Source organism: Mirounga angustirostris, unplaced genomic scaffold (genome assembly GCF_029215605.1).
Source record: "Mirounga angustirostris isolate CCGP_5_RB_7025 unplaced genomic scaffold, mMirAng1.0.hap1 SCAF_3, whole genome shotgun sequence".
In the NCBI taxonomy this organism is placed as follows: Eukaryota; Metazoa; Chordata; class Mammalia; order Carnivora; family Phocidae; genus Mirounga; species Mirounga angustirostris.
Window position 1 is genome coordinate 151,039,453 of NW_026991711.1, and position 25,722 is coordinate 151,065,174.

General features: G+C 38.0%; 1 protein-coding gene and 1 long non-coding RNA gene across 3 annotated transcripts in view; one reads left to right on the forward strand and one right to left on the reverse strand.

The window, feature by feature from the left end:
* LOC135363904 (uncharacterized) overlaps window positions 1-25,722 on the reverse strand; it is a 218,418-nt gene that overhangs the window by 96,026 nt on the left and 96,670 nt on the right. The window contains exons 4-5 of the long non-coding RNA XR_010410246.1: window positions 18,444-19,977; window positions 16,282-16,462 (exon numbers count right to left, since the gene is read on the reverse strand). This is a non-coding gene — a long non-coding RNA (uncharacterized LOC135363904). The remainder of the gene's footprint in view (window positions 1-16,281; window positions 16,463-18,443; window positions 19,978-25,722) is intronic.
* Window positions 19,178-25,722, forward strand: part of WDR75 (WD repeat domain 75) — a 44,472-nt gene continuing 37,927 nt past the window's right edge. For both annotated transcript variants that reach the window (XM_045868369.3, XM_064586813.1), the window contains exons 1-2: window positions 19,178-19,307; window positions 24,726-24,855. In XM_045868369.3, the coding sequence (XP_045724325.1) occupies window positions 19,222-19,307; window positions 24,726-24,855 (216 nt within the window). In that variant the 5' untranslated portion in view covers window positions 19,178-19,221. The remainder of the gene's footprint in view (window positions 19,308-24,725; window positions 24,856-25,722) is intronic.

A 25,722-nucleotide genomic window follows, 5' to 3' on the forward strand; every position in this document is an offset into this window, starting at 1 on the left:
CCTATAATTTCCTTTATAGAATCGCTTTACATGGCTGACTTCTATTCATCATTTAAGAATTAGGTAAATGAGGGGCGCCTGGGTGGCTCAGTTGGTTAAGCGACTGCCTTCGGCTCAGGTCATGATCCTGGAGTCCCGGGATCAAGTCCCGCATCGGGCTCCCTGCTCAGCAGGGAGTCTGCTTCTCCCTCTGGCCCTCCCCCCTCTCATGCTCTCTCTATCTTATTCTCTCTCTCAAATGAATAAATAAAATCTTTAAAAAAAAGAATTAGGTAAATGATCATCTTCAAAAATGCAGGCCAGGTTAGGTATCCTTCCTCTTTAACCGCATATCATCATGTGTATACCTAACACACTTGAATACACCATAACATAATGATTACTTTGTATGTCCATTTTCCTCAATATAACATGAGATCCTTGACATAGGGACCATGTCTTAACTTATCTTTGCATCTCCAGAACCTAGGTCATTGTCTTATACTAAATGTCCAATGTTTGTTGAATTAAGAGGTAAATATTTTATTTAAAAGATAAAATTCACACCTATCAGAATGGCCAAAATCCAGACACTGACAACACCAAATGCTGGACAAGAATGTGGAGCAACAGAAATTCTCATACATTGCTGGTGGGAATTCAAAATGGTACAGTCACTTTGAAAGACAGTTTGGCACTTTCTTACAAAACTAAACATACTCTTATCATTATGATCCAGTAATCATACTCCTGGGTATTTACTCAAAAGAGATACTATATCCACACAAAAACCTACACATGGCTCTTCTTAATAGCAGCTTTATTCATAATTGCCAAAACTTGGAAGCAACCCAGCTCTCCTTCAGCAAGTGAATGGATAAACTGTGGTATATCCAGACAATGGAATATTATTCAATATCAAAAAGAAGTGAGCTATAAAAAACATGAAGAAAACTTACATGCATATTACTAAGTGAAAGAAGCCAATCTGAAAAAGACACATACTCTATGATTCCAACTAAAACATCCTGGAAAAGGCAAAACTATAGAAACAGTAAAAAGATCAGTGGTTTCCAAAGGTGAGGCTGAGGAGGAAAGATGACTAGGGAGAGCACAGAGGATTTAGGGGACAGTAAAAATACTCTGTATGATATTATAATAATGGATACATATCATTATACATTTATCCAAACCCATAGAATGTATAACACTGAGAGTAAACCCTAAGTAAACTAGGACTTTGGGTAATTATGTTGTGGCAATATAGGTTCATCCTTGGTAACAAATGTACTACTCTGGTGTGTGAGCTGATAATGAGAGAGGCTATGCATGTGCAGAGACAGGAAGTATATAGGAAATCTCTGTACCTCCCACTCAATTTTGCCATAAACCTAAAACTGCTCCAAAAAGTAAAGTTAAAAAAATCATAATTCATTAGGAAAGTATAAATTAAAACAACGACATACTACTATATACCTGTTAAAATGGCAAAAAAAGATAAACTGGATGAGCTATTTTACATAATAGTGATTTCCATAGACTATTACAATCTTATACTTGTTTGATATGTGTTTTTACATTTTCATTTGTTTTTCAGAGAATAATTGTCAAATTTATGAACTGAATTAATGTACAATGGTCCTATGTCCACTCTAAGGTGTAGAAAACAGATTAATACCTTAAAAACAGCCTTGAGAAATTCATCACACACAAATATAATAACATGATTCATTTTCAGACTATTCATCCATCCAAATGCTGAATTGAATTGAATTCCATGATTCAAGTATGAATGGAAAATTGGGAGCTCATTCAATTCAGATTTTATGAATTACAAATTAGTAAACAAAATGGAATATTATGCAGCCATCAAAAGGAATGAAATCTTGCCATTTGCAACAACGTGGATGGAACTGGAGGCTATTATGCTGAGCGAAATAAGTCAATCAGAGAAAGATATATATCATATGACCTCACTGATATGAGGAATTCTTAATCTCAGGAAACAAACAGAGGGTTGCTGGAGTGCTGGCAGGTGGCAGGGATGGGGTGGCTGGGTGATAGACATTGGGGAGGGTATGTGCTATGGTGAGCACTGTGAATTGTGTAAGACTGTTGAATCACAGACCTGTACCTTTGAAACAAATAATACATTATATGTTAAAAAAAAAAAAAAAAGAAGAAGATAGCAGGAAGGGAAAAATGAAAGGGGGAAAATCGGGGGGGGAGATGAACCATGAGAGACTCTGGACTCTGAGAAACAAACTGAGGGTTCTAGAGGGGAGGGGGGTGGGGGGGATGGGTTAGCCTGGTGATGGGTATTAAAGAGGGTACATACAGCATGGAGCACTGGGTGTATATGAATGAATATGGAACACTACATCAAAAACTAATGATGTATGGTGATTAACATAACATAATAAAAAACAAATAAATAAATAAAAATAAGATTACAAAACAGAGTAGACAATTGCTACATGTAATTAAGAATTTTTTAAAGTCCTAGAGTATCTGGAAAACCAACTTGTTGTAGAATGCAGGCTTGAAAATAATACCGTGTTGGAGATGTCAAAAGTTTCCTCCATGTTCACTCATTTCTTAGCAATTGGTCTCCAATCTTGTTTAACTGTGCACCCCAATAGCTTAAAAAATAATTTTAGTACACATCCTCAAACATATGTGTATTTACTTATTTATAGATGTTATTATACATATAAACATGTAAATATAGAAATATATATATTTAGTACTACACTCATATCTTCTAAACACAAAAACAAAATAGAAATGATATCAGAGAAGCTACAAAGAGAGATTAACGACATCAGACCCTCATTAGAGGCAGTGACTGGCCATGCTATTACAAAGGTAGAAAAACTGTTTCTTAGGGCCTTCCTGCTTTTATTCTCCATCAAGCCCAGCTATACTTCCTACAATTTGAATCCATGAGATTTCCCAAATCCCTGTCCCTACCCTTTTCCAATAAGGACATTTATTGAGAATATTTCTGTTTCTTGCAACCAAATGATCACTAAAACAACAATTTGTAAGTAAATATTATTTACTTATAAGGCACTGTGTCCCTTTCATTTACATATATTTGAAGTACTCTACTTAAAATAATACTATTGTTTAATATTTGAGGCAATAATGAATCAACTGCTGTCCTGATAAATTAATTTACTTTAGAAACAGAGCTGCATGAACTCACTAATCCAAGAATAATTTTAAAAGCTAAGATTGGCAATAGGTATTCTATTTTTTGTTGTGTTTTGAAAGTATTAATATACTTCACTTAAATATAAACTGGTCTCCAATCTTGTAGGTCCATAGACCTACTGAATTAGGACATTCTTCTCTGATATCTCTTCTATGCACAAATGACCTCATCATAAGAAACCTAACTTGGAGCTTCAGAATCCAAATCCTTGTGGCCTTCAGTTTCAACTTTTGTATCCCAAGTGCCTATGTGGGAGAATCTGATTGGCTCCTTGGTTTGGATACCCTCTCCAATTATCTGTGCTTTGGTGGGATTTCTCTGAGTCAGTAGTTTCCAAAGGGGGTCATTTGTAAGATGAAGCTGGGGGACATGAGATTTCAAAAGTCTAACTGCAACTTACCTCTAGTATTAATCTCATTCTCATCTCATCTGGCAAGTGCAGAAGCTGTCCTGCTTGAGAGCCAAATGACCCACAAGAGGCATTATCTCTTTTAACAAATCCATAAGCATTACTTCCAGAGTTCACATGAGGGACATGCTCAATTACAAGACTGAACACACTCAGAGGAGCATAAATTAAAGCGTCCTTATCAAGTATGTATGTATGGTTCATTTATAGTTCCTCCTCGTCCAGATGCAATTTATTAATCCGGGGTCATTTTACCACAGATAATACTGCCTATAATATACATGATATTCTATCTTTATATGGTTTCCAGTGGAATAGAGATAGAAAGTTAACTAAAGGTCACATTACTATGGTAGAAGCAGTAGAAGTTTTATTAAATCCTTTACCCACAGTCCTCACAATGGGTTCTTTAATGTACTTAACTAGCATTGACAGATTTGATTGAAGTTGCTCTTGAACAAATAAAACATGGGCCAGAGAGTGTTAGTGGAGTTAGATGCACGCCTCTCTCCTGCACTGTATCCACCTCCCAAATATCCTTCCAAGAATGTTCAGGGAATACAATGATTGCCCAGAAATATCTCAATGTGCATGGGACTCTTATGACCCATAAGAAAGAAATTTATCCCTCTCTACATACATATGGGTTGAGATATAGATATTCATCTGATAGAGTGACTAAAAAGAAGGGGTAGAACAAAAAAGGCCAGACTATAAGGACATTCAACTGCACCCCTGAGAGAAAAGCTCCCCAGGACTGGAAAACACTTTAGGGCCTGAGAGTCAGGAGAACAGTGGTTCCCAGTACTGTTTCAAGCTGTTCTTAAATGCATATGTACTCATCCTCTAAAGGTGCTCCTGTAGTAAAATGAAAAGATACATTGCCACAGGTTCATAGAATGCTTTTAGGGATTACTGAAAGCGTAAGACTGTCCCTACTGGTTGGAGAGCCAGGCAAACCTCAAAAGAGCAGCAGTGACTAGAGCAATAGGGCAGCTATATTGCTGGGAGAGGCTCTAATTATAGGGACAATCCCAACACCAGTATAAGCCTTGACAAAAAGTAACCTCACCAAGAACACACAAACTGGTGAGACTAAAACATTCCATAAAGGGGAGTAAAACCTGGAAAAGATGAGACTTCCTTTGGATGGCTATAGACTCTTGAGGATTGTATTTTCCAAAATAGCTATATCTCCTGTCCTAGTCTTTTCTACAATATGATGGTACCACTTCTTCCCTTGAAAGGTGAGTCCATTTCCCCTTTACTTGAAACTGGGCAGCCTTGGCCTGCTTTAAAGTCTCCAACTCTAATAATGGATTCATCTATGTCTCCTTGCGGTTTTATCAGTTTTTGCCTCATGTATTTTCATGCTCTGGTGTTAGGCACATGCACACTAAAGACTGATATGTCCTCTAGGAGAATTGACCCCTTTATCATGAGGTTATTCCCCCTTTATATCTTATAATTTTCCTTGCTCTGAAGTTTGCTTTGTCTGAAATTAATACAGTTATTCCAGCTTTCTTTTGATTGGAGTGAGCATAGCACATCTTTCTTTACTTTTAATCTATCTGTGTCTTTACATTTAAAATAAATTTCGGGGGTGCCTGGGTGGCTCAGCCAAGTGTTTGCCTTCGGCTCAAGTCATGATCCCAGGGTCCTGGGGTCGAGCCCCGCATCAGGCTCCCTGCTCAGTGGGAAGCCTGCTTCTCCCTCTCCCACTCCCCCTGCTTGTGTTCCCTCTCTCGCTGTCTCTCTCTGTCAAATAAATAAATAAAATCTTTTAAAAAAATAAAAAATTAAATAAATTTCTTACAGAAAACAGAATTGGGTCTTGTTTTTTTATCCACTTTGATATTCTAGTTTTTAATTGGTATGTTTAGATCATTGATGTTTAAAGTGATTATTGTTATAGTTGGATTAATATCTACCATAATTTTTTTTACTATTTTCTATTTGTTACCCTTATTCTTTGTTTCTTTGTCTTCCATCCATTTTCTGCCTTCTCTTGTTTTAAATGAGCACTAGTGGCTGTCCTTCAATTTGCGATATACATTTACGACTACGAGTCCACCTTCCAATAACACAATACCACTTCACAGGTAGTGCAAATACTTTAAAATATCCCCCATCCCTCTCTATTTTCCACCCTTATAACATTTCTGTCAGTTATTTCACTTATTCATATGCTATAATCATCCAATACATTGTTGGTATTTTTATTTTGAACAAACTGCTAATAAAAAAAAATGAACAGTTTTATATTTCCTATCTCATCTTCCTTCTTTCTGAAGAACTTTTAACATTTCTTACAAGACAGGTGTATTGAAGATAAACTTCCTCAGTTTTTGTCTGAGAAAGTCTTCTTCACTTTTGAAAGATAATTTCACCAAATACAGAATTCTAAGTCAGTGATTTTTTTTTTCTTTCAATGTTTTAAATATTCCACTTCATTCTCTTCTTGCTTGTATAGTTTCTGAAGAGAAGTCCAATGTAATTCTTATCCTTGTTCTTCTACAGCTACTGTGGGTTTTTTTCCCTCTTTGGCTCCTTTTAAGATTTTCTCTTTGCCCTTAATTTTCTACAGTTTGAGTATGATATGCTTAGGTGTAAATATTTTTGATATTTACCCTGCCTGGTGTTCTTCTAGCTTCCTAAATCTCTTCTTTGGTGTCTATTATTAGTTTTGTCTCAATTATTATTACTCCTATGGCTCCTTCTTCTCTTTCTGGTATTCCCATTATATATACAGTTACACCTTTTGTAATTGCCCACAGTTCTTAGATATTCTGTTCCATTTTTGCATTCTTTTTTCTCTTTGCATTTCATCTTTGGAAATTTTTATTGAATTTCTTCAAGCTCACTGATTCTTTCCTTGGCAGTGTCCAGTCTGTTAATGAGCACATGAGACATTCTTCATTTCTGTTAAGGTATTTTTTTATTGCCAGAATTTCCTTTTGATTCTTAGAGTTTCCATCTCTCTGTTTACATTATCTATATGTTCTTGCATTTTATCCACTTTTTCCCTAGAGCCCTGAGGATATTAATCATAGTTGTTTTAATTTCCAGTCTAATAATTCCAACATCTCTACCATATCTGTGTCTGTTTTTAATGCTTCCTCTGTTTCTTCAAACTAGTTTTTGTCTTTTAGTATGCTTCATAACTTTGTTGAAAGACAGACATGATGCACTGGGTAAAAGAAATTGAGGTAAATAGGCTTAATAAGGTTTTCTGTTTATCTAGCTAGGGTTTGGGCTCTATTTATTGTTTACAGTAGCTTTAGTTAAGCTGTATTTACTGTTTTAGTAGCTTTAGCTTTTATTTAACTTTAGGTGTCAGAGGCTAAAATATCCTGTGGCATCCTTATTTTCGTCTCCCTTCTTGTCTTTAGGTTTCCATATTGTCTTTGGGTTTCCCTAGAGACTTATCCTTAAATAGGGTCTGAGCTATGCAGTTATTTCAGTGATATTCCCCCTTCAGTATACAGGAGCTCTATCGATGTGGTGGTAAAGTGTGAGGGAGGGGAAGTTTCTACAGTGCTATGATTAGATCTTAGTCTTTTAGTGAACCTATTCCCCTAGGTTATGACATGAGTGCTTCTCAGATTTTTCCCCCTTAGGTGAGACAAAAAGGCTAAAGAGAGCAGAGTTGAGTATTTCCCTTCCCCCTGGTCAGTTGGACTCCAGTAAAAACCCAGTCAGTTAGGCTCTGGTAAGATAGCTGTCAAGGGCAGGACTTGTTAAGAAGAATAGAACGGTCTGGGCCTATTTAAAAATGGCTATTTTCCCCTCCCTATCCTGGACGCATGAGGGAATTTTTGTTTCCCATCTTCACTGTGAGAATCCGGTAGGGTTCTTGGAGGCAAAACACATGAACGTGTTGGGGTACTCCTGAGACTAGGCCCTCATGAATTTTTTTTTAACCCTTAAGCTTGTCCATACTGAGCCTTCAGTAATCTGTCAATTACAGTTTAAATTTTTTTTCCCCCCACACTGGCTCCAGCAGTGGTGGTTATAGCTCTTGGGCATCTGTTCTAATAAACCATGATTCTCTGTTTCTGCCTGTCTCCCATTTTGGGAGCAGGGACAGCACTTTTTCCTGTAACCTCAATTCTTTGAAAGATCTAAGAACAGTTGTTGGTTTTCAGTTTGTTCAGCTTTTTCTTGCTGGGAGGATGAGAGTAATGACTTCTATGCTCCTTACATGCTACTTTGACATGGCAGTGGGGATCCTTAAGACTTTTGACAGGTCGTAAAAGGTCATGAAGCTATTGTTTGATTCTCTTGAGATGCTCTCTCTGCAGGATGTCAGCTACCATGTAAAAATTCCAACTACCCTAAGATTGCCATGTTGAAGAGGCCAGGTTTAGGGGCCTAGATTGACCCCAGCCTAAGCTTGCAGCTGACAGCCAGCATCAACTGCCAACCATGAGGGAGCCATTTTGGATATCCAGTCAAATCAAACCTTCAAATGACTGCAGCCCAGCCAATATAAGATTACAGCTGCACAACAGACACCAAGTCAAAGTGCCTAGCCAAGCCTTTCCTGAATTCCTGACCCAACAAAACTGTGAGCAAAATAAAATTGTTTTATGCCACTACATTTTGGGGGGTAATATGTTACCAGTAGTAATAAGAGAACAGACTTTTGAAATATTACTATATTACTATACATGTGATGATTTTCTTCAGTGCATCATACTCTTTTACCATGAAATTGACCAAGAGCAAACTGACTAAATGACTTCAATTTTTACAGAGTTTGTTCAAAGAAACTCTAAGCTTGGCCCAAAACTGCTTTGCAACAGCTCAATCCCTAGTTAATCCCTGAGTCTCTGAATGAATATATACCAACATGAAATGCACCACAGAAAGTATATAGCCCCCCCAAGGGCAGTCTGCCAAATGCCATCTCAGACATAGCATTGGAGAACAATGAACAAGGTAGATAGTCCCAGAATGCAGAACTGGGGACTACAGGAATTAGTTCAAACCTCACTCAGGTCAAGCAACTCAAATCAAGTATAAATCAAGCATACAGGACTGAGAAAGAAGTTTACAATATGGGGGCTTTTTGAGAAACACAAGTGCCTAAGATGTGTATGTCAGATAAGCCTCAAGTTTACTTAAGAGTTCTTAAAACAAAATTGAACAAAACAAACAAACAAAATATTTTTACAGCTATATTCTTTTGAGAGATTTGACTGTTACTTGTTCCTTGTTACTGAATAAGAAATGTCCCTAAATGGCCTGTTGACTGAAATATCAAGAGTTTGTAGGTATTAAGTCATGTCACCAGAAATAACAACAAAGACCCAGTCTATATATACAGACAATGACAATACATTATGACTTCTTTGAAAGACAGTGAATTAAGATGTCATCAACTATAAGATGCCATTGACCATTAGACCTAGCTCAGTCAGAGATCCAAAAATGTTTCATAGATTTGATGAAATATTGCAATGGTTTTAGATAAGGAGTTACCACTCATAATCTAATTTAAACCACTGGTTTACCTCTAATAGTCTCAAAGGGAGGGGCTGGAGAAAGAGCTGTAGTACTACCTTTATTGTTTGACTCCATCAAATCCTGCCAAATATTAATTTTCTGCCTTTCTGCCCATGTTCTCTCACTAACCACTTGGAGTAATGAACCCAGATTTTCCATGTCTTTCCCTCTCTGTTTTCAGTTTAGGTAAATTTTGTCTGAGTTAATCTTTTTCTTATAGAACCTTGCTTAGGGCTGCAAACTATAGGCAATACTCTCCTACCACTTAACTTAATACTATCTCCTTGGTAAATACAGATCTGATTCTCAAGTAAGAGTTTAACCAAATTTAAAAACACTCTGAAGTTTATTTTCCACTATGAAATATCTATTGATATCAGTTATTTATGCTATTATATAGCACAAGTTTTATAAAACTATTATTACTAGATAAAAGCTCCTCCACTAGAGAAACTCTACTTCTATCATTTTACCCCTATTATAAATGCTTGATTCTTAATTTCTTTTTTCAGTAAGTTCTTTGAAGTAATAACTTTATTCCTAGTACTCTTCAAAGACGACCAATGACTTTGTTTTGTTTGTATTATGATGAACTCATGACTTTAACCATAACATATGTTTCAATCCATTGCAGTTATTATTCTTTTTGATATTCAAAATGTCCCAACTCAGTGGGACCATCTTCAAGCTGTTCCTGAGTCCATTTGACTCAACCCCAGGAGTCTTTGATAGCTCTCTTGCTCTGGTATGATAAGATGTTTTGTACATCTGTGTCTCATACCTAAAATCAGCCATTTCTTCAAGCAGCTTTGTTTCCTTTTAGTGGAAAATGGAATTTAGAAGCCATATCTGGGTGTTAAGTGCCCATTGCTCCCAAGTTAGTGACAAAATACATTTTTAAAAAACAAAATACATCATAAGTTCATAATGATGATTCCAATTCAAATTTAGAACTATCTTCAGATGTTTCTAATGGGCACCCAAGGTAGAGAACCAGTAAGCTAGGCCTAGCCTGTCTCCAAACACAGCAGTATTTTTAACCTTGTCTTTTAGCATTAGAATCAACTGGAAAGCTTTTAAAAACTTGATGCCCCAAAAGAAAGATTTCAAATCAATAACCTAATTTTACACCTTAAGGAACTAAAGAAAGGAAAGCAAACTAAACTCACAGCCAGTTGAAAAAAAATAAAGGTTAGAGTGGAGATAAACAAAGCAGAAAATAATAAACAATAGAGAAAATCAATGAAACCAAAATTGAAAAGATCAACAAGATGTTTCATTGACAAACATTTAGGTAGACTAAGAAAAAAAAAAAGAGATGATGCAAATAACTAAGATCAGAAATAAAAGTGGGGACATCACTACCAATCTTACAGAAATAAAAAAGAATAGTATGAACAATTATAAGCAAACAAACTAGGTAACCTAGATGAAGTGAGAAAATTTCTGGAAACTTATGAATTACCAAAACTAACAGAAGAAGAAACAGAATATTTCAACAGACCTATAACAAGTAGAGACTGAATGAGCAATCACAAACCTCCCAACAAAGAAAAGTTCAGGACCAAATGGCTTTACTGGTAAATTTTACCAAATATTTTAAAAAATTAATACCAATCCTTCACAATCACCTAGAAAAAATTGGAGATGAGGAAACAATTCCTAACTCATTCTATTAGGCAAGCATTAGTCTAATACCAGAGCCAAAACACCAGAGAAAAGGAAACTATAGGCCAATATTCCTTATTAATGTAGGAATAAATATCCTCAGAAAATATGAGCAAACCAAATCCTATAGCATATCAAAAGGATTATATGCCATAACCAAGTGGTTTATCCCAGAAATGCAGGAGTGTTTCAAAATATGAAAATCAATGTGGCAATACACCACATTAATAGAATCAAGCAAAAATCCCACACGATCATCTCAACTGGCACAGCAAATTCATTTGACAAAATCCAACATCTTTTCATGGTTAAAAAAACACTCAGCAAACTAGTAATAGAAAGGAATTTCCTCAATAAGATAAAAGGAATTTATGAAAAACCCACAGCTACCATCATACTCAATAGTGAAAAACTGAAAACCTTCCCCCTAAGATCAGGAATAAGACAAGGATGTCCACTTTCACCACTGCTATTCAGCATTTTATTGAAGTTCTAGTCAGATCAATTAGAGAGAGAAACAAAAAATATCCAAACTGGAAAAGAAGAAGTAAATATTCATAGATGACATGATCTGATAAATAAAAAAAATCCTAAAGAATATACAACAAAAAACTATTAGAGCTATAAATGAATTCATCAAAGTTGCAGGATACAATATCAATACACAAAAATCAGTTTTATTTCTATATACTAGCAATTGAGAAAGGATACATAGCGAATGTTTAATGGTAAAGGGTTTCCTTTTGAAGTGACAAAAATGTTCTTGATAGATACATAGAGTGATGGTTGCACAACACTGTGAATATATTAAATGTCACTAATAAAAACTTTGTTATGTGTATGTCACCACAATTTAAAAAAAAAAAACAAAAACAAAAAAACTCTGATATCCAGGTGACACTGCAGACCAATTACAATAGAATCTCTGGGGGTTGGACCAGGTTGCATTATTTTCTAAAACACTCCAGGTACTTACTGTGTATAGCTAAGGTTAACTAGTTGTTTATATATAGTAATGAAAATTTAGTAAGAGAGTGGTATCAATAGCTAGAATATCCTTTGGGGATATGACTGGCATAAAGTATTTATTAACACCAGGTACTTAAAAGTATAGTGTTTTGCCTAAGTACATTTTTATGGGGATAGGGCTTCAGAGTCTACTTAAGGGCTTTTTTGCACAGCTGTAAGGAAAATGTGCAACTTTTTTAGCTTTATGAAGTTATTCCCTATTGCCTAGTCTCTCAAATTGAGTTCTGAGAGTTCAATTAGAATTTTTAAATTTTGAGATGTCATTTTGATAATCTGAGAAAAAAAGTGTATAACAACAAAAGTTCTCTTTTACAATGATAAATCCCAACTGAATTACATCTTCAATCTGTAAAAAATAAAATAATATTATCTATGTTTCCTGTCTTCTCAGACACCCTCCATTCTCCCTTCCTACCTCCTAAACCAAGAGTCAACACAACTCTTCCATAACGGACCAAATAGCAAATATTTTAGGCTTTCATGACATACGATCCCTGTCACAACTACTCACCTCTGAGTCTGTAGTACAAGACCAGTCATAGACAATACATTAACAAGTGGACATGGCTGTGTTCTAATAACTTTATTTTCAAGAGAGATCACAGGCCACATTTGGCCTACAGGCCAGTTTGCTAAATATTGATGTGGAAAGAATGTGGAAAAGATGATTATTTCATATCTCCTCTCTCCTCAAACCTCCAACAACTCCTTCCCAATCCTTATCTCAGTTGATCATCTTATTTGCTGTTTCACTGCAAAAACAGAAAGCAAGCAAAAGAAAAATTTCAAAAGCTCCCAGAAGTACATCTTCCCATCCAACTGCATCTTAATCTCTTTTCATTTCTATAGCTGAAGTGTCTGTGCTCCTGGCAAAGGCCAATCCCTTTACTTATACACTAGATTCCATCCTCTCTCACCTATTTAAGAAGTGTGCCAGCAATTATATCCTTACTTCCTTTCATCGTCAGTTTTTCTCTTTCTCCTGTGTCCTCTTTCTATTAGCTGTATCTCAACCTTAAAAACAAACAAAAAAAAGCCCTTGTCTCTTGACCTCACTTCCCCTCCAGCTATCATGTTTCTTCCTTTCTTTGTACACCAAAACTCTTAGAGTCCTACTATCTCTAATTTCACTCCTCCATTCTCTCCTAAACCTGAAAATCAGATTTTCATTCCCATCACTCCATCAAAACTGCTCTTATCAAAGCCCCCAATGATTTCCATATTGCTAACTGCAATAGTCAATTCTTTGCCTTCCAGTTATTTAATCTATCAGTCACAGTTGACAAAAAGATCAGTTCTACCTCTTTCTTCATTTGGTTTTCATGGCATATATCCTTCCGATTTCCTTCTAAAACTGGCCAATCATTTGCTGGTTTTCTCTTCATCTTCCTGACCCCTAAATATTAAAGCACCTCAGGCTCACTCCACTGGTGACCTCAGCCAGTCCCACTGCTCCTCCATATCATCTGTATGCCAATGACTCCCAAATTTATATCTCCAGCAGAGACCTCTGCACTAGATTCCAATAGGATATCCAACTGCCTACTCAACATCTTCATTTTGATGTCTGATAAGAAGTTTATACCTAGTTCCACCCTCCAAAATCTGTTCTCCCATAGTCTTCCCTTCACAGTACATAGTGATCTCAATATTCAAGACTCCCAGGTCTAACCTCTGGAGTCATGTTGTCTTCCATTGTCTTACATACAACATTTCCTCTATCAGAAAATACTATTTGTTTTACATTCAAAATATACCCAGAACACAAATATTTCTCACCACTCTTATTACCCAAGTCTAAACCACCATCATCTCTTAACTGCACTATTTCAAGAGGCTCCTAATAGGGCTTCAAGCTTCAATCCTTTCCCCCATCAGTCTCTTATATATAAGAATCAGAGTGATTCTGTTAAGAAGTTAACCTAGAGACTCTCAGTTCCTGTCAAAATGGAATCAGGACACTCCACTCTATTTCTTCCACTAATTACAGCTAAAAACTCTAAACAAAACACAAAATAAACTAACAGAGGCCTCTGCAAGGTAGACAAAAGTGGGTGGACGAGGTAGGAAATGAAGACTACAAGTAGCGACAAAAATGAAGCAGCTCTCTCTTTACCCTATCCCCATCTGGGAGTAATGTCCCCTGTGAGATGGAGCTCTTTTAATTCTCCAGGCTGTGCCCCAGATGAGATCCAATAATAAAGGTACAGTGACTCAGGAGCAATAACAATATGGCAGAGAGGGAGATGACAGTGGTGGCCCCATAGTCTTTGCCCTTAGCCCCATTACAGGCCTTGGTGTGGAAAAGTATACAACACTGTGAGAGGAAAAACCCTGGGCTTTCTTTTTTCTTTTCTTTCTTTTTTTTTTTTAGAAAGAGAGCATAAGCAGGGGTTGGCGGGGAGGGGCAGAGGGAGAGAAAATCTTAAGCAGGCTCCATGCCCAGCAGCCCCAGTGCAGAGCTCGATCTCACAACACTGAGATCATGACCTGAGCCAAAATCAAGAGTTGCATGCTTAACTGACTGAGCCACCAGGTGCTCCAAGCCTGGGCTTTCTAATCAGAACACCAAGGAGGAAAATAAAAAGAGCCCAAGAATATAAAGAGTATCACAGAGGGAAGAATTGGAGAAAGGGATCCTTTAAATCATAAATACTGGGCTCACTTCTGAACTGTGCATGCATAGCCAAGGCTGGAAGGATTTCAGCACGATCCAGGATCTCTTAACATAATATCTGGGATAAAATATGAAATTATTCAACACACAAAATGAAATTATTCAACACACAAAATGAAATTATTCAACACACAAAATTCAACACACAAAATTCAACACACAGAACAATCTCAATAACTCTGAAGGGAAAGGCAATCAACAAACACCAACCCCAAGATGACCCAAATGTTGAGATTATTAGAAAAAGACTTTAATTCAGTTATAACAATACTCCGAAAATTAGGCAAAATTCACTTAAAAGAAATTGAAAGATAGAAATTTTCATGAAAAAAATAGAGGCTGTAAAAAAGAACCAAATGGAAATTAACCCAGAACGGATCATAAACCTAAATATTAAGTGTAAAACATAATATTCTTCATATAAAACATAAGAGAAAATCTTCATGAGCATGGAATAGGTAAGGAGTTCTTAGGACAACAAAAAAAAGCATGATGCATAAAAGAAAAAAATTGAAAAACTGTATTCATCCAAACTTAAAACTTTAGTTCCATGAGAGACACTTAAAAGAATGAAAAGACAAGCCACAGAATGGGAGAAACTATTTACAATTCACATATCAGACAAAGGAAGTGTATCCGAAATAAAGAAATCTCAAAACTCAACAGTAAGAAAATCGTGAAATGTCATTAAATATGACATTTATTAGAATATGTTAGATGAGAAAAATAGACATAAAAAAGTGGAGATAATATAAATTATCTATACACAAAGGACCATTAAAGTAAATAAAGGACTGGGAGAAATTAAATCAAATGATTTAACAATATTTTATAATAATGTAAATATTATAAATGGTGTCTGAAATACAAAAATTTCCTTTTAAAAGTAAAAAAAAAAAAAAAAAAAAACCAACCACCCAATAAAACAATGGGTAAAAGATTTGAGGACCTTGCACCAAAGATGTACAGATAGGAAATAAACACATGAAAAGATGCCTAACATCATTAGTCACTAGTGAAATGAAAACTAAAACAATGGAGTCCTACTACAAATTTAATATAATGGCTAAAATAGAAAATACTGACACCAAATGCTGATTAAGATGTGAAGCCAGTAAGACTTTCATACATTACTGACTGGAATGAAAATGGTACAGAAACTCTAGAAAAACAGTCCAACATTTTCTTAAAAATTTAAAGATATGATTTGACCCAGGAATCCCACTTATTGGTATTTATCCTAGAGAAAGAAAATCTCTTATTCACACAAAAACCTACAAATGAATGTTTAGAGCAGTATTAGAAGCGGGGGGGGGGGGGGGGAGAAGACTTCAACAAAAGAACGAATAAACAAACTGTGGAATATCCATACAATAGAATGTTACTCAGCAATAAGAAAGAGGAAACCACTGATCTACCCAACACGAATCTCAAATGCATTATGCTAAGTGAAAGAAGCTAGACTCAAAAGGTTATGTACTATATGATGCTATTTATATGAGTATCTGGAAAAGGCAAAACTGTAGGGACAAAGAACCAATCAGTAGTTGCCTGGGTTAATTTATGTGTCAACTTAACTGGGTCGTGGGGTTCCCAGATATTTGGCTAAACATTATTTCTAGGTTTGTCTAAGAGAGTATTTCCAGAGGAAGTTAGCATTTGAATCTATGGACTCATGGACTCAGTAAAGCAGACTGCCCTCCCCAATGTGAGTTGGCATCATTCAGGGCCCATTAAGGACCTGAAGAGAACAAAGAGAGGAGGAATGAAGAATTTGTTCCACTCTACCTGACTGTTGGACTGGGCCATTGGTCTCCTCCTGCACTTAGACTGGATTTACACCATCAGCTCCCCAGGTTCTCAGGCCTTCAGACTCAAACTGAATTACACCACCAGCTCTCCAGGGTGTCCAACTTGCAGAATGCAGATTGTGGGACTTTTCAGCCTCCATAATTGAGTGTACCAATCCCTTTAAATAGATAGAGAGATCGATCGATCTTATTAGTTCTGTTTTTCTGGAGAACTCTGAATAATACAGATTTTAGTACTGAGAGTGGGATGCTGCTGTAATTAACAAATACCTGAAAAGGTGAAAGTGGCCTTGGAACTGGATAAGGGTACAGGCTGGAAGAGTTTTAAGGTGTGTGCTACAAAAAGTCAATATTGCCATTAAAGGACTTTTAAACATGATTCTGGCGAGGACTCAGAAAGAAAAGAGGAGAACTGGAGAGAACTAGGGATCTGTCAAATATGCTCAGCTTCCCTTCTTAACAAAGGAGCCAAGCTTTCCTAGCTCTCTTCTATGAAATGCCTAGGGGAGTAACTGATAGTTTAATAGCACATGCAGAGAATATCAAGCCACCTTCCATCATCCTCAATATCATCTTAATTCTTTCTGGTCCTCCAAACGCTTTAGAAAATTTTGCTTGTGTATTAGTGCTTAAGAGCCAATCAATAGGGGCACCTGGGTGGCTCAGTCGTTAAGCGTCTGCCTTTGGCTCAGGTCATGATCCCAGGGTCCTGGGATCGAGACCCGCGTCGGACTCCCTGCTCCGCGGGAAGCCTGCTTCTCCCTCTCACACTCCCCTTGCTTGTGTTCCCTCTCTCGCTGTCTCTCTCTCTGTCAAATAAATAAATAAAATCTTAAAAAAAAAAAAAAAAAGCCAATCAACAAAGATTGATGTATTACTATACAAATGCCAGCATATGAAAGAAACTGTCAGACTTAGGAAGCAGAATTCATTATACTTAACAATTCTTGGCAAAGTGAAACCCCACACAATCTAAATTTCAAATAGTGGACTACCTAGCTCTGGCTATCTTCCAATTGTTGCTTACTGCTGCAGTATCTATCTATAGGCAATACTGCTTGCCTGATACAATTTCATCAGTCCTTTTCCCTTCCGATTTCTTCTTAAGAAAACATACTCTCTTGTAACTCTCTTCTTCCTATGGATTTTCCCCAAACTTTAGACTAAAAGCTAAGTTAAGTATTTTCCCTTTTTGGCTGCCATTAGTTATTCCTCCTAGTTTCCCCAATAACTCATGTCTCAATTCCACAAAACATTCCTTCAAAATAAAAATGTAGGTATCTTTCAATCCTGCAATACCTATTCTAGGAAGCTCTCCTATAGCAATAGCAACAAATTTATGTGTTCTATAGCACTATTTGCCACTTTAAAAATGGAAATGACTAAATATCCACCTTTGAGACAATGATTTAATCAATTATGGTACATTTGCTCTACAGAATACTATGCAGTCATTAAAAAGATAAAATCTGTATGCAGTGAAAGCATAAGAGAATAAAGAATTCTGTAGTGCACTGTATTGAAGAATAATGTTAAGGTATATATATACCTAGAAAAATATCAGGAAGCACATACACCAAATTTTCAATGGTGGAGATATTTGTGGGGTATAAGATGGGCTGGGATCATTCTAACCATATTTCTGTACCGAAATTATTTTACTGCAAATCTGTACTAACGTTGAATTTTTAAAATATTTTTTAACCTGCACAACTTTAACAAACACATATTCATCATGTTAAACATCCTCACAGAAATCTTTTTTTCTCATGTTACGGTCTTACTTTCTTCAGCACACAATCTTATTTACTTGTCTCTCTCCCGTTGAATCCCGTCTGTCTCGCGCTGTGCCTCACAATAATTATTTAATAATTGTTATTTGTCTCCAGAAAAACTGAAGAGTTATAAATTTTAACATATCAAGAGGTAACGCGTACAAGTCAGATCGCCTGTTCCTGCTAAAATTAAGCTGTCAGTGGCTCTTCTCTCTTCGTAGTGATACAGAGCTGGCAGAGAGGATCGATAAATGTTTACTGGATGAGTGAATAAAGATAAGCGCCTCTAATATACAGGGACCACAAAAAACAAAAAGTACATAACTTTACAAAAAGAGTATAGAGTATGTTAAGGCTTCCTCACCCACAGGCACGGTCGACTAATGGGGGGGAAGCTAAAACCAAAGCAACAGGCACAGAAGAACCCGTAGCAAGACACGGAACTTGGGCGGGGGTGGGAGGGAATGTCAGATCAGTCCGAGCGGCTCCATCGAATCGGTGAAAGAAAGATGCACCAGAATCCCGGAGCAGGAGCCAGGCGTCCAAAGGAAAAAGCAAGGCCCTCGGAGTTGTGGAGATTCTACAGGAACCTATGGTACGCTCAGCGGAACAGGAGAAAATGACGGCTAATGGGTGGGGAGACAGCTATGCAAGAAGCAGACAGCTGCCTTTCCACCCAAGAACTCAACTGCGCGGCCGAGAAACCAAGCGGTACAAAACGCTGGCGTCATCCCGCAGAGCCCGAATCAAAGCGGAGAAAGAAGCGGCCTGGTGGGTGGGGAAGGGAGGGGACTGGAGGTCACGTGATAGGACACCCTTCTCTTCTGGCGGAAGAAGATATATAATCAAACTGACAGGGCCAGAAAAAAGAAAATTAGTACTAAATAAAAGTTCAGGGGTGTCTAATATAAGTTCATCGTCTCTATGTCCCTGTTTCGCTTCCACCTTTTTTACATGTGTCCTAATTTAACGTTTCCCACACAAAAGATGGCGGCACCTAGGCTGGGTCCTACCATCGAGACTGAAGCCTAGAGGGGCCCAGGCACGGGCTGTGTGGGCTGCGACTCGTGTTCTACGGCCCGGCCTCCCTAAAGGAAATTCTGGGCGGGCTCCCGGGCGTGAGTTCCGGCATCTGCGCAAAGATGGTGGAGGAGGAGAGTGTCCGCGTGGTTCGTTGTGGCGGCAGCGAGTTGAACTTCAGGAGAGCGGTGTTTTCTGCAGATTCTAAGTATGGGGCCCCCGCGCATTGCCAACCGGGCTGAGGGACGTGAGTCGCCGGGCGGGGGGGGCGGGGGGGGGAGGAAAGAACTGTCTGGCTCGTCCGGACTCGCAAACCCGCGTTCTGGGCTCCGGGAAGGCGGAGGGTGCGGGGGAGCTCCCAGGGCACGCGTGAGGGAGCCGGTGCCTGAGTGCTGTTAAGAGGAGGGAGAAACCACTTCGTGCCGTGGCACCGCAGGCTGGGGCGCGCTTCTCCTTCGCAGCACAGTTTACCTGCAAGTAGATGGAGGGACCGGGGGCGAGCCCGTGTGTCCAGAATCAGCTCCGCGTTGGGGGCAGCGAAAAAGGCCAGGCACAGGTTATGTACGCTGCCGCTCTTGCAATACCACGAGGAGTCTTCCTCTTTCGGAAAGAATCGGGGCTTTGAGTTACTGAGAGAGTGAAGATGTCCGTTTTCTCCACACTGCCCTATTCTCTGGAAAGGTATTTTGGCAACCTTTTTGCAGCTTTTCCTGGGTACGGATGTTAGATTCTGTGCGGGATAATAACATATATACACCTTGGTCCCTTTTCTCGGGAGTTCAGTATAGCTGGAAACCACACTACTCGCTGGGTTCAAAACCCGGTTCTCCCATCGTGTGAGCTTTGCAAGTTTTTAATCTTTGCCTCAGTTGCCTCATCTGTAAAACAGGAATGCTGTTTAGTAGTCTGTCTCATAGGGTTGTTAAGAAGGTTAATTGCTTTAATACATATGAAGCAGTTAAAATAAGCCTGGCTTAGTGTGTGTCAGCTGTCATCATTATTGCTCTGTTGTCAGCAGCATCTCGAAGTGACGCAACGTAGGAAGAGATTTCAAATCATTTAAGGACAGAGTAGCCCTTAGTAAAAACGCTATCTTAGAAGAGTAAAGATTATATCTTATGAAAGTTTGTATCCCTCACAATATCTTGCTTATGAGTATATGATAGTTGTTGAATGCATACATGACTGAAGGAATTTTCATAAACTGTCCTAGAGGCAAAAAAAAAAATCATCCTTGGTCTTTACATGAAAGACGATTTTGTTGATATTCATCTTCTAAATCAGGAAGAAACCCAGACTTCAAAAGGGTGCCAAAGTTCTGCCACTTTGGACTTACATCTAGATAGCCAGTTTCTTGTTCCAGTGTACTGGAACTCTACACCTTATTCGCTATAAGGAGATTCACTGTGTTTCATTTGCTCAGTCCTACAATTTAAGTATTTGTCAGCTGTCTATTATAACAGGCTGACATAACAAAAGCTAACTTTAATATGGATCCTACCTTCAAGACCTTACAATCTAATGAGGAAAAGAAAATAATAATGTTAATTTAAATAATTTTATAATTAATAATAATTGTAACATGTTTCATACTGTGGTACTTTGGGAGTTCATAAGAAGGAGAGAGTACTTCAGACTGGTGAGGTTCCTGAGGAAGTAACCTTTAGGCTAGGTCTAAACAGGTGAATGGTATTTTGACTAGGGGATGTGGACAGAAGGCATTCCAAATAGGGGGCACAGTACAAGCAAAAGGAATGAACAGACTGCTGAACAGACTGTGGTACAGTTAGCTAGTGTGAATGGTATATGAAGAGAGCTAGTGTGGTTGGAAAAGGAAGATGAAGCCAGTTCTTGTTTGGTCCAAAGAGTGTATTTTTTTTTAATTCCCTAGATGGAGGGTGGTGGGAGGTAACATGTTGTGGTTTCTTCAAGAAAAATTAACCCAAAAACTGTGTATAAAACTATGTAATAAGTGGTGGAGAACAGCAAGATCAGAGGTGGGTTGGCTTAGCATACTTGAGGTACAGTGTTGGCATGGAAGGGAGAGTGATGTAGTGAAAGTTTCCCTTCAGTAGTAGGACCTTGAAAGACTAATGGGAGTTTGCCCCACCATTGATTTTGGGGGAGGACATCCAGGCAAAGTGTGCAGCTTGAAATTGCTGGGGTGGGGCTGGGGGTAGGGAGTTTCATGTGTGTAAGTCGGTATAGTTGCAGCATAAGGGAAGTGGTAGAAGAATCTGGAAAAGTATAGACAGGACTTAAAAGGCGAATGCAGGCATCCAAGCAAGAGATTGCTTTGGCCTGAACTAAGATAATATTGAAGATGAAAAGACAGAATTTTGGAGTGATTTGGCAATTAGGATTAACGAGAAGATGTTGAGTTCATTTTGGGGCGTGATGAGTGTAAGGTACCTGTGAAACAAACCAGGTGGGCCAAGCAAGCGGTAGGTAGAAATTCAGTCCTGAAGGTTGGGGAATTTGGTGAAGATTTAGACGTGTTGTTGTTGTTGTTGTTTGGTTTTTGTCTGTATAGAAGGTAGTAATTAAAATCAGTTCTCTAGCAAATTAATAGGGTTATAATGAACTCATCAAGGATTTGAATATTATCTAAAAGATACTATAGGGGTTGGCTAGGTTATACAGAAAGAAGGTAATTTTGTATTTTGCTTCAAGGAACTTATCAAGAAAGCTGAAATAGTAAATAAAATAATAGAATTGTGGGATTTTAGCTGTCTCCTCTTGGTCACTGGGGCCTCTTGGAACTAGGACACAAAAACTGTTCTGCCTACTTGAGAAGGTTGTAATGAGAGGCAAGCCGAGAGGTGAGTATACATGAGAGTAGATGGCATTCCTGTATCAGATATTACTGACTCCCGGTCCAGCACTGTATTACATCCTGTTACTTCCCACATTTATAGGATGCTCTGCATTAGGTTGCTAGGATATAGAAAATTTAAAAAGTGGGTCATTTTTGCCTTTTGCATTCTTAAATTCCCACAAAGCTAATGTCCGACTCTAAATATTTTTCTTTTGCAGACCATTCTGCGTACTGCTGCTGTAATACTTTTCCTTAAGTGTTACTGTCATAATATTATTACTCTCACCCTTATTCCTAGTCTTACTCCGAACCCTGTAACAATCTTCTGTTGCCTTCCTTAACTATAGCTCTTTTCTCTGGCTTATGAAGCTTCCCTGATCTAGCTTAACTCTGCTTATCCCGTTGTGTTTCCTGACATAACCCATTGTACACACTTTGCTTGTTAGATAGGTACATTTCCTGTCTCTTGTAGGTTCTGTGTTCGTTATTTCCCAGCTTTTGCTTATGTTGCTATTCTTTTTCCTTCCCAGCTCTTAAATTATGCATCCTTCAGAGCCTCATTTAAGTTCTGGTTCCTGCTTGAAAGCATCCCTAACTTCTTTCTTCTCCACTTCATCAGCAAAGATAATTGAGTCCTGTGTGACAGGCATTGTGGTGGGTGCTTTACATGCATTTCTGTCTGCAGGATTTAGGTATTATCCTAATTTTATGGAAGCATTTATTGAGTGTATACTGTGTGTATTATGGGTGCATTTGCATGTGTTGTTTCATTTCGTCCTCATAATAACCCTGTGAGGAAGTGTTATCTGCATCTTAAAGTGGAGAACAGTGATGTTTTAGAGAAGTAAATTCTCCCAACGTTATTCAGCCCATATGTGGCAAAGCTGGCGTTCGAATCCATTTGTGTTTGACTAGTTAAAAATGCATTCTTTTCCTACTATACTATATTTCTGTTATTAGATTTATAATAAGTACACACACCCTTCCTACTCTCAAAGAGCTTACAGTCTGGTAGGGGAAGTCTTTCAGTATGCCATGTGGTAAGTGCCGTGATAGAGCTAAGCCTACCTACCATCTTGTAGAAACATTCAGAGTGGTGCTGATCTGGAATGAGAAAATGTGGGAAGGCTTCACCTGAGCTGAATCTTATCTTAAGGAAATAGTCATAAGAAAGAGTGTTCTGTGTAGACCGAAAAATTTACAGAAGTATAGAGAGAGCATATCATTTGGGGGCTTGCATTCAAATTTAAAGCCATTCTCTACCTAGGAGCAAGGAGAGAGGAAATTCCTTTCCTCTGGGGAAGCATATCAGAGTCAGGTGTTTTCTTGGCACACCGTACCCCCTCCCCCCACCATCTTCTAAAGGACTGCCTAGAGGACCTGTTAGTACTAATGGAGTATGTCTGTGGGGAGTACGAGGCTGTTGGAGCTGTGAACCACTTAAGTAGAGCATGGTTTTCAAGTGAAAAAGTAGTTCCAGGTAGACCAACTCAACTCACCAAAGGCCTTAAGAGTTTCGATCATATCCTAAAGGCAGTGGGAAAACACTGACAAATTGTAATTTAACTTTACCTCTAAGGAAGTAATGTCAAATTTGCAAAATTAATCTGGTATGAGTAGGAAAGATGAATTGAAGGGCCACACCTAGAGACTATAGGAAGGAAGCCCTTAAGAGTGGTCCAGGCTGGAGATGCTAAGACTCTGAATTACGTTACTCATGGGAATAAAGAGGAGGATCCAGCCAGAAGGGTAACCATAAATCTCAGATGTTTTGTTGCTTGAACTTCCTTAATCTATTAGACGGTTACACACAACCATTTCCTGACTGTCTCCTGGCAACAGCACTTATAAAATGCATCCTGATTTCAGAGAGGTGAACATGTGAAAAAGGAAGTGTCTTAGAACTGATAAAATAGGGTAATGGTAACCCTGGTCAGCATTAGAAGATTTACTCTTTTGTTACTTTGTAATTTTTATTGGTTCATTTTATCCATTTAGTTTACCAAATCTTTGAGGATCGTGTGGGTTCTGTTAAACAAACTAGAGTGGACATTGGGAATCAAAGATAAATTAAGGCCTTTGCCCTATCAGAGCTTATGGCCAGATAAGGAAGGTAGATACATATGTAAACAATTTCAGCACAACATGAAAAAGAGATATATGTAAACAATTTCAGCACAACATGGAAAATACTAGGATCAAGTCATGTACAGGGTGCTTTGAGAGCACAGAGAAGAGGTCTAGCCTAGGAATTCTGTGGTTTGTACCTTCTGTAGTGTGTGGGAAAACCCCCTGCCAGGCATGTATGTTTAGTAATGGCACAGAACAAACATTTTTTACTTTGTAGACATTAGAAGATTTGTACCTCTGAGCTTTGTTCTCTGCTTATATCCATAATGAAAACTGTCAAATAAATATTGCCCCCCACTTAACTACTTTTAGTAATTTAGTAGCCTCTGCCACAAATCCAAAAAGCAAAACCAACATTTTAGCAACAAGAAAAAGAACTGTCACAAAGTCTTTACACTCTGCTATAAAAGAGGCCTTGCCAACTAGAGAGAACTTTGACTTAGTGTTTATAAGGTGGTGTCTCCAGTGAACAGTGAAGAGTGGGGGACATGGGAAGATGCTGTCAGAGTAATGGTGTATAGTAAGTGAATACATAGCACACAATTTTTAATATATAGTTCTTGAAAGTATTGTTTTGAAAGAAGCCTCTGTTGGCAAGTTAAAAAATTTTTCATGGACTATAGAAAAAAATTATGCTCTCGATAGAATGCATGAAACTTAATTTTTCCTTATTTCCAGGTATATCTTCTGTGTTTCTGGAGACTTTGTTAAAGTTCATAGCACAGCTACAGAAGAATGTGTACACATACTGCAAGGGCACAGAAATCTGGTGACTGGAATCCAGCTCAACCCCAACAATCATCTACAGGTGTCAAACGATTTATAATTGACTATTTTAATACTGGCTTTGTTGTTGCCTGAAGATTGTGAATTGATTTGGGCTGGGAAACTTTCCAGGGTGTAATTAGAAAAATACAGGTATCCCTTGCTTTTCAAAAGTTTGTATTATGCTACTTCGTTTTTACAAAGAAAGAAGAAAAGCAAAAATAGCGTTCAGTACTTATTCTGCAGCGAGGTGTTATAGAGGCAGCGTGCGCACCTTCCAGCGAGAGTAGCACATCAGTCTCCTTCCCCAGGAGCTACACTCAGCATCTCAGCACCAAACCACCGTAGCTTTAAACTGCTGTGAGCATCCGTGCTCACATCATACATCCATTAGCAAGATGAGTCCTAGGGTATCAGAAAAGCCTAAGAGAGGTTATTTTGGGGGTCTGGGAACACTCAGAATTTTTCCACATGAATTAATGGTAACTGCTGCTTGTTTTACATCATTTCTACTACAAAAGATTTCATAAGAATACTTTCTCATAGCAGGGGAAGCCTGTATGTTGATTATCTGATTCAGGATATTTTTCACATATATTTAGTTTTTAAAATAGGGTCACAGCCTAGAACTGCATTGCCCCTCATTCTGTGAACCATTTGTTCCAAAGGATGCTACTAGATGTTGCTTGAAAGAAGACATTCTTGGCTATATGAGTTTCTGAAATTCAGGGCTAGGCACAGTTAGATGAATTTCTTGGTTTAGATCCTCTCAGGTCCTTTTATAAGCATTGTGAATATCCAAAAGGGGTGTTTCCCAAGCTTATATGCCCTTGAACCCTTTGGTTTCTGGAACACGTTTTTGAAAATGATGGCTAAAAGGGATTGATTCTGTAGATCTGTTCCCTTATAG